The following is a 9054-nucleotide window of genomic DNA, read 5'->3' on the forward strand; positions in this document are numbered from 1 at the left end:
ATTTCTGGCAGAGGTTCCTGGCAGTTGTTTCGCTTCATGGGCCAGTGAGGCCCTGGATGTGACCGTGCTCTGGGGACACAAGGTCTTGTCACTGCTGATTGTTTAAAACGTGTTTGCACGAAGAGGTCACGTTGTAATAGGAAGAAGAGCAGTGTTGTGTTTTTTTTAATGGGGAAGGTGGGGTGGGTGTCTGTCCAGCCGTCAGGGGATTTCCAACCCTGTTCTTGTAAGTCGATAGGCCCGGAGGCTGCTCTGAAATCGGTCCTCCAAGGATGTCGGTGGGCATCGGAGAGCCGGCGCTGGTTGACAGGGTCTGCCCGGGCTCACTCTAATCCCCTCTGTGGCCACAGCTGACCTCGCTCCTGAGCCCTGGTAGCACAGTGGGTTACACACTGGGCTGCTCACCTTGAAGTCAGCGGTTCGAAGCCACCAGTGGCGCCGTGGGAGGAATATGAGGCTTTTTCTTCCTTGAAGTTTCAGAAACCCACAGGGCAGCTCCGCCCGGCCTTACACAGTGCAGTGAAGCGGATGGACTTGGTGGCTGTTTTCTTTGTTTTCTGAGGAAGGAAGTTGAGGGTCCTTGGAGGCGGTGGGTTATGTGTTGCGCTGCTGAATGGCAAGGTCAGCCATTCGAAACCACCGGCCGCTCTGAAGCAGAAAGATGAGGTTTTCTGTTCCCACCAAGATCGAGAGCCTCAGAGACCTGCAGAGACAGTCCCATTCTGCCTTATGGGTCAGACACGAACCCCAGCCCAGGGGTGGCAGTGGGTTTTGCAGCAAGAAAGTTGTCGTCAGATGCCTCTAGTCGTTCCCCACGCAGCAACCGGACGCACAAGAGACCGAACGCCTCCTCGCCGTCCTGCTCTGCATGCACGATCGCCGTGTTTGAGCCACTGTTGCAGCCACTGGGCCCATCCATCTCACGAAGCCTCTTCCTCTTTTTCTCCGACCCTTTGCCTCACCAAGCCTGGTGTCCTTCTCCGGGAAGAAGGCTGGGTGGTAGCGGCCAGAGCCGTTATTGAGGGAGAATCTTCTAGAGACCAAGCACTGTTTCACGTGCACGGGGCCCATTCATTCAGCTCCTCGCTCAAAAAGGCCCTGCCAGGCCCTGCCCCTTGCACTGTTAGTCACCTGCCACTCCAGTCCTGGAGGCCCTGCAGAGGTCAAGGGCAGTTCCAGACTCCCCGATGCTACCTGGAAGGGGTGGCCCCATCCTGAGGGCTTACTCCATGCTACAGAGCTCACCTACCTGGTGAGATGGTAGCAAGTAACTCCAGAGGACCAGTCAGCCAAGTTACATGCGGGCCATAGAGCGGTGGGGTGGGGGCGGGGTGGGAGGGGCTGTAGTACTGTTCCTTGAAGGTACCTGACAGTATGTAGTTCATGCTAAGAACAGGTGGATGACCTTAGTTAGCTGTCTGTGTATCCACCAGATGCTGAACATCAGGTGGAGGCTTGGGAAAGACCTGCCAGAAGCAGGGGTGGGGCCGCTGAACATCTGGCTGGCTGGGAGAAGGCTGCCCCAGGGCTTCCCTTTGTCATTCCTGGCTTCCAGCCCAGGCCAGCACTATCTGCCCTCACCAGGTATGCCAGAGTTCCTGGAGGAGCCGGGGCTTTCCCCCCCAAGAGGAAGAGGCCAGCCTTGTGTCCCCAGGGTCACAGCAAGTGTCTTCAGAGTTCCTGGAGTTGGGGTTTCCCCTGCCCCTCCGTTGCCAGCCTCTGCTTCCCTGTAGCTGCCCAGCTGCCCGCTGGGGTCTGGGGGGTTTCGGTGGCTAGTGAGACCCTGTCATTAATGGCCCGGCATCTCCCAGCATGTGTGACCGTAACGGCGGGCGGCGGCTGCGGCAGTGGCTGATTGAGCAGATCGACAGCAGCATGTACCCGGGCCTGATCTGGGAGAACGAGGCCAAGAGCATGTTCCGGATCCCCTGGAAGCACGCGGGCAAGCAGGACTACAACCAGGAGGTGGACGCCTCCATTTTCAAGGTACAGACGGAATGCCCTGCCCCGCCCCGCCCGGCCCTGGGACATGAGCAGGGTGGGCAGAGCCAGGGCTCCTGGGTTGTCTCCGGGCAGATCTGATATTTAGAAAGCAGACGTCGCCGGGTCCCGCAGGCGGGGTGACTTGGCATCACTGCTTTGGTGGGTGTCATGGAGGTACTGTTCAGGCCTGCACCAGCCTCTCCATTGTTCTCCTGGGGAGCCCTTTGTTGCCACCAAGGTGTCTGCCCATCTTCTTGAGAGCCTTTGCCTTCTTTGCTGTGCCCCCCTCTCCCCCTCCCCTGTTGGCTGAGCAGGGTGTCCTGCTCCAGGGACTGGCTGCTCCTGACAATGTGTCCTACGTGTTCGAGACCAAGCTCAGGCCGTGCTTCTTGCCGGACGGGTCTGCCGGTTCCTCTGGCAGCCGTTCTGTCTTCTTCACCAGCCATGCCGACAAGCATGGCTCCGTCCTTGGTCTCCCTCCGTCTGGGCCCAACGCTCACGTGCACAGGAGGCCACGGCAAATACCGTGGCTTGAGCCAGGCGCACGTGGCCCCCAAAGGGACATCCTTGCTTGTCAGCACGTTATAGAGTGAGGTGTCTTGCTGGCACACGGCAGCCCACGCCCCACCTGCCCTCTCACCACCCACCACGTGGAGGGAAGGCACGTTCTGGCCCTTATTTAAAGTGTGACTCTACAGCCAGTGTCGGGTGAAGTCACTTGGCATCCCAGAGGAGTTGCTGATGCCCACGAGCGCCAAGACCCCTTATTCCTGTGCCTGCCCTCCCCCTGCAGCCTCTGTCTGCAGTCACCCGCTGTCCCTGGAGAGAGGAGTGCTCCCAGCATGGAGACGTGCCGTTTGCAGCGGGATGGCCGGTGCTGATGGGCATGTATCCTGTGCCCGGCCTGGACCCAGCACGGTCACGTTTCTCTCCCACCGCAGCCCTCTCTGCCCGGTGCTGCGGTGACCCTGGGTTCACAGTGGTCCTGGAGGAGAGGGGACCCATCCAAGGTCTCATAGCTCACGTGTGATGGGGCAGCATCTGATCGAGGCTACTTGACTCAGGCGAGCCTCACTCATGACCCTAGGGAGTGGTCTGTCCTCCGGACACCCAGATTCAGGCAACGGGACCAGGGGCAAGGGCAGCCTGTGGCTTGCTGATTGGGGCCACCTGTGGTCCGGTCAGCTGTCCGGGGTCACTGGTCACCTGTGGTTACTGGGTCATCAGGGTCACCTGTAGGCTTCTCTTCTCTAAGGCTTTGGCGCTCACAGGTCTAGGTGGAGCCCCAGCTCCCATGTTTGCAAATAGACACACAGGTGGCCTCTGAGTCACGCTGCAAACACCACCAGGTGCACTTGTCCTGTGGTGTTTGGGAACCAGGGTCAGGCGGGGGGGGGGGGGGCACCCTCAGAACACAGGCAGTGACAGGTGCAAACCTGCAGGGCCCGGTGATGCCACCAGACTCCTCAGGGAGGACAGAAATCACCCCTTGGGCGCAGGTCGGGGAGTGGACGGTGGCTAGGCCCAGCTGCTTGAGGAAGTGTGCATCCTTGTGTAGCCCCCCCGCTCAGCCTGTCACCTCGGGAGTCGCAGACCTTCTGAGAAAAACGGGTACGCACGAGCACGCTGCACACAGCCCCACAGGGCCCCAGCTAGGCTCTCGGCAGTGCTGACGCGCACTCTGATCTTGAGTTTGACTGCGGGCACCGACACGTCTCTCTGTGTGGCTGGGTGTCCCAAGGAAGGCACACCTCCCAGGTGTTCCTGTTTTCTTGAGAAGCCGGTCATTGCTGGGCGAGAGGCCTGGTGGCGCAGAGGGTTAGGTGCTGGGCTGCTAACTGCAAGGTCAGCAGTTTGAAACCACCAGCCACTCCGAGGAAGAGAGACGAGGGCTTTCTACTTCTGTCGGGAGTTACAGTCTCGGAAACCCACAGAGGCAGTTCTACCCTGTCCTGTGGGGTCACCATGAGTCAGGACCCCCCTGTTGGCGGTGGGATGCTTTGGGCGTAGGCATGAGCTCTGTCCCACCCTTTAAAGGGCGTCTTGAGGGCCATCATCTCAGGGTCTCACCAGACCACAAAGCCGGATCTTTTAACTTTTAAAGTAATTTTGCATTTTGTTCCACCAAATGTGGACCCCTTTCCGAGCAGTTGGCAGGGTAGCCGGGCAGCATCTAGTCCTCCTGGTCCCTGGAGACGGAGGCTGGGCTCGCGTAGGCAGTCAGGCTTCTGAACTGATTATTTCTTTGCATCTCTGATTTTCTTTACCCTTCTTTGCCCCAGATGTGGAAAGACCAATGGCTACGCTCTAGACCGCCACTCAGAAGCGCTGGGTCGTGACTCCGACTTTGTGGACTGTGTTATGCCAGTTGGCCTCTGGGTCCCCACGTGCATTTGGCACCAGGGTGACTTTCCCCTGGGAAAGACTCGGGCTGTGTGCCCTCAGGGCCTCAGTTCCCATTTGGGTCTGGCCGTTAGCTCGGTAGACACTAGGATCTCTCAACCACCACTCAGCTGACATTTGGGGTCAGATTGCATTTTGGGGTGGGGACTGTCCTGTGTAAGGTGTTGAGTGCATCCCTGACCCTTCCAGAGGCAGCATCGTTGGTGCCCTGCTGTGTCTCCAGACAGCACCCTCTCAGTCAACCACAGCCAGACCAAACGGAGGCACTCAGCGGTGCTGGTGCCTGTGCGGCACTTTAGAGGGAATAGAGCAGGTGCTGGAGCAGCGGGCTGCGCACCCTGGGCGTGGGGCTGGCCAGTGTAGCTGCAGGGCTTTCCCTCCCCCCCCTCCCCGAGGCAACGTATGTCCCTGGAGTAATGAAATAGAGCCCCAGATTGATGTGTCTTATGCAATGCTTTCCACGGCAGTTTCAACAGGCCGAGAAAACGTGCAAGATTCCCAGTGTTTCCGTTGATTACGCAGTGACTCAGTGTGGCAATCTGACATGAGTCTACAATCTCAGCAGGAATGGGGCGGGAGGGACATGGTGGGGGCCCCGTGAGGGCAATAGGCTGAGCTGGTGAGAATACAGTCCTGGTAGGAACCCAGCAGGTGGTATGCGGAGTGGCCACATGTGGCTGCAGTGCCAATCTCCACATTGAGAGCCCATGTTGTGGGCATCAGCCCACGTGGTGGTGGCAGTGATGTTGGTGACAGTCCTGGAGGTGGTGGTGCTGCTGGTGACAATGGTCATGTGGATGTTGGTGGTGATGGCGGCGGTGGTGCTGGTCGTGGTGAGGGTGGATGATGCTGACGGTGTTGGTGCTGGTGTTGCTGATAATGGCGACATTGGTGCTGGTGGTGTTAGTGGAGAGGTTGGTATTGCTGGTGATAGCGATGGTAGTGGTGCTGGTGTGGACCATGTCGCTATGGCGTTGGAAGAAGTCGTCCCTTTGACTGTGGCTAGAATCGTTCTAGTTCTGAGGGTTTTCGTTTCAAACCCTCAGAAGGATTTTTTACTTACTTTTTTGTTTCAGTAATTTGAGTTAGGGAAAAATGTATGAACCTGCTGCCTGGCTTTTACAACTGGGTCCCAGGAATCTAGCTGTCCCAGGGGCCCTTCAGTGCTGCGGCCGGCAGTGGCCCTGTGGACAGGCCCTCACCTGTTCTGCACTTGCCAGGGGAATGGAGGAGCCTGCCATCAGCTCATGGGCACCTTTTATGAAGGGTTTGCCCTCCTTTTCCTAAGGGTGTGGGGGAAGGGAGAAACACGCAGACGGGGCAGAGGGAGGGCCACTGGCCAGTGGCCTCTCACGGCCAACCGTAGCAGCAGCTGAGCTGTGACATGTTGACGCTAGCTCACCAGCCCAGGGATCGAGTTAGGGACACCCAGGGGCTGGGTGCCGTGCGGCAGCTGGCTGCTACGGAGCAGGGCACTGATGGCTGCAGTGGGCAGGTCCAGGAGCCTGGGCGGCAGGACTCATTCTGTTGCCGGTCTAACTCCGACCCTGGAAGGGCCAGGAGGGACCTCTGGGCTGGCTCACGGGGCAGGGCCAGCTGTACAGACACTGTACACACCTCCCTGACCACACAGCCCTGGTTTGATGGCCTTCCTCTGTGTGAACAGGGCCCACAGATGAGCACGTCCTCAGGCCTGGTAGTGCCCTGGCCTGGGACTGCCATGGAGCCCTGGTGGTGTACTGGTTAAGTGCTTGGCTGCTGCCCCAAAGGTCAATGGTTTCAGTGCACCAGTGGCCGTACAGGAGAGACGAAACTGGCCCTTGGACCCTGCGAGAGGCCCGCAGGAGTCGTGAGTGACTCGTTGGCAGTGGGCACTGTCATGAAGCTCCCACAGCCAGAGGCCCATCGAAGATACGGGGCGACCCAGGGGCCCCCGAGGGGGAAGGCGGCGATCACACCACCCCCATGCCCTCTGCTCTGGCGGCACAGGGTGCAGTATCCCTCCTGAGGGGTGAATCCGAGAGGTTGGAGGTGAGTCTAGAGGTGTGCACCGACCTGGTCAGTTGTCATAACAGGGCCTGGGCTTCCGGCATCGAAAAGGCGGAGGCAGGCAGGAAGGCCCCACCATGCATAAGGCGTCCCCCCATCCCAGAAGGACCGGCCTGGGGAACCCTGATTCCGAGTCAGGACAGCTGGAGAGTGCTGTCCCGTCAGGACACGGGGCTCCTGTTTTTCTTTTGAGAACAATGAGCTGCAAGACCAGCCGTGCGGTGAGCCAAGAACAGGCAGCTCTTGGGCCCTTTAGTTCGAAGAGATTTCTCAAGAAGAGAGCTCTGCTTCGGAGTCAGCTGAGGAGCCCTCCCTCCCAGGGCGGGGCAACCAGCCAGTCTCAGCCCGGCCCCGGCCCATCGTCCGCACTCCAAGTGGCGGCCAGGGCACAGCCCTGACCCCAAGCCGATGGGCAGGCACTTCACGATGTGTTCAGCAGAGCCTGGCTCCTGGGGGGCCTAGTGGAGTTTCTGGAAGTGGAGCCTGCAATCCCCAGGCCACAGGGGGAGGGCTGGCCCAAGATGCTGGTCCCTAGGCTCAGCCCGGCCTGTAGCCTGAGCGTCCTGTGGGGCAGGGCCGGCTTGCCAGGACTTCGTGGTAAGACTCAGCCTGAGGACCTTTGCCACAGAGGAAACCAGAACCACGCCCGGGTCAGGCTCAGACCGGCCTCTTGGGAACACGGGGGCCTCAGAAGTGTGTTTCCTGAGCTCAGTTGAGAATCCCCGCTGCTTCTGGAAGGATCAGGAAGGACCCCGTCACTGTGCCTCTGTCTGCAGCGTTCTCAGTCGTTGGGGTGGAACGCAGACAGTTACATCTGAAAGGAGGGTCAAGGTTAACAAAGCCCCGGATGTCCTGGCGATGGTCAGCGGACACCGTGGCCTCGCCTCCAACCTGAGGCTCAGTCTGCCTCCCGATAGACATGTGTGCATTTCGACACGCGCATGCGCGAGCACTGTTCTTTGTGTGCACTTCAAATCTTCAGTGTTGACTCTTTGGGCCCAGTTGCACTGCCAAGGTTGGAAGAGGTCTGAAACTGCCAGACCCAAATATAAAAGAGCACAGCACAGCAAGCAGCCCCAACAGAGGGAGGAGGAAACAAACAAGCGTGGCACCTCCGTCCCCAGTGCCCTGGGGGACGGCAGCTTGCGATGTCACATGCAAAGCCAGTTTCTATTAAAAGTTGCTGGCTGCACGGACGGCCATCCGCAGACTGTTAGCTCCGGGTTCCCTTTTTCTTGCTACATTTTAGCCAGGGCTTGATTTGAAAAAAAGACAAAAAGTAAAAAAACCCAGCATCTAGTGGTTCTTTGTTTTGAAAACACAGGAAAGTTCCTCTTTGCTCCAGTGAACCCCAGGTTACTCCAGGCCCTCCCCTCCCGGGTGGGCTTGGAGGGGTCTGGATTGGAAGGCGGTCCCAGTTCTGCTAGCCCAGTGGGAGGTGGTGGAGCAAAAGTCATGTTCCACACCAGCTACATCGCTCTGGTCGAGGTCCCTGTATCCGTCCCCACAGCCCTGGAGAAGGGCCCAGAAGTCCTTGCGGGAGGGGCCGGGGCCGCTGGGCTCCACGGTGGCGGGGGTGACGGGTGGGGGTAGCTGCGGACTTACGTACCCCTTGCTCTCTGCAGGCCTGGGCAGTGTTTAAGGGGAAGTTCAAGGAAGGAGACAAAGCTGAACCAGCGACTTGGAAGACGAGGCTACGCTGTGCGCTTAACAAGAGCCCAGATTTTGAGGAAGTGACGGAGCGGTCCCAGTTGGACATCTCCGAGCCGTACAAGGTTTACCGGATTGTCCCCGAGGAGGAGCAGAAATGTAATTATCCCAGTGAGGGCTGGGGAGAGGGTGTGGGCGCGTCCCTTGGTGTGAGGACATCGGCCAACTCTGTCCCTGCACCTCTCGCACCACCCTCTGTCCAAGCGGCAGCGCCCAGCTGCCTGACCGGAGATGGGGCTGGAGGGAAGGGTGGGGGCTAGAGGCAGGGCACCAGTCCCGTTCTGCTGCGAACTCTGTGTGACCCGGACATGCCAATGCACCATGTGACCACACACGCTAGCTCACTGTGCGGCTGTGCACATGCGAACTCACCACGTGACCAGGGATATGCTGACTCACTGCGTGACCATGCACACAGCACACGCTTAACCCACCGTGTGACCATGGCTGCCCAGTAGGACCTCCTGGAGCTCCATGACGTGATTCGTGTTTGGAGACTCTGGGCCACAGTAATGGCCCGAGGTCTCTCTCAGTTGAAAATCCTGAGACCTGACTCACAGGTCTGGCCAGGGCACAGACATCACCAGCCTATCAGGATGGATCAAACTCGGATCCGGCCTCAGAATCCTTTTCAAAATAGTGTTCCCGCCCTGAGTCGGGGCTGACTCACGTGATAAAATCCCCAGAGCTCTCTTTTAACCGAGAGCTCTCATTGATGTTCTGGGTCATGCGGCAGCACAGCAATCAGATACAGGGGTCCTCAAACTTTTTAAACAGGGGGCCAGTTCACTGTCTCTCAGACCCGTTGGAGGGCCGGACTATAGTTTAAAAAAAAAAGCTATGAGCAAATTCCTATGCACACTGCACATATCTTATTTTGAAGTAAAAAAACAAATGGGGCAAAAACAC

General features: G+C 58.6%; 1 protein-coding gene across 2 annotated transcripts in view; it reads left to right on the forward strand.

The window, feature by feature from the left end:
- The first annotated feature begins 1812 nt into the window (after positions 1 to 1812).
- Positions 1813 to 9054, forward strand: part of IRF8 (interferon regulatory factor 8) — a 14323-nt gene continuing 7081 nt past the window's right edge. For both annotated transcript variants that reach the window (XM_045293773.1, XM_004704518.3), the window contains exons 1-2: positions 1813 to 1986; positions 8061 to 8244. In XM_045293773.1, coding sequence (XP_045149708.1) covers positions 1813 to 1986; positions 8061 to 8244 — 358 coding nt within the window. The remainder of the gene's footprint in view (positions 1987 to 8060; positions 8245 to 9054) is intronic.

The sequence above is a fragment of the Echinops telfairi genome, unplaced genomic scaffold, assembly GCF_000313985.2.
Source record: "Echinops telfairi isolate 266 unplaced genomic scaffold, ASM31398v2 ScPeMD7_2291;HRSCAF=2852, whole genome shotgun sequence".
NCBI classification, from domain to species: Eukaryota; Metazoa; Chordata; class Mammalia; order Afrosoricida; family Tenrecidae; genus Echinops; species Echinops telfairi.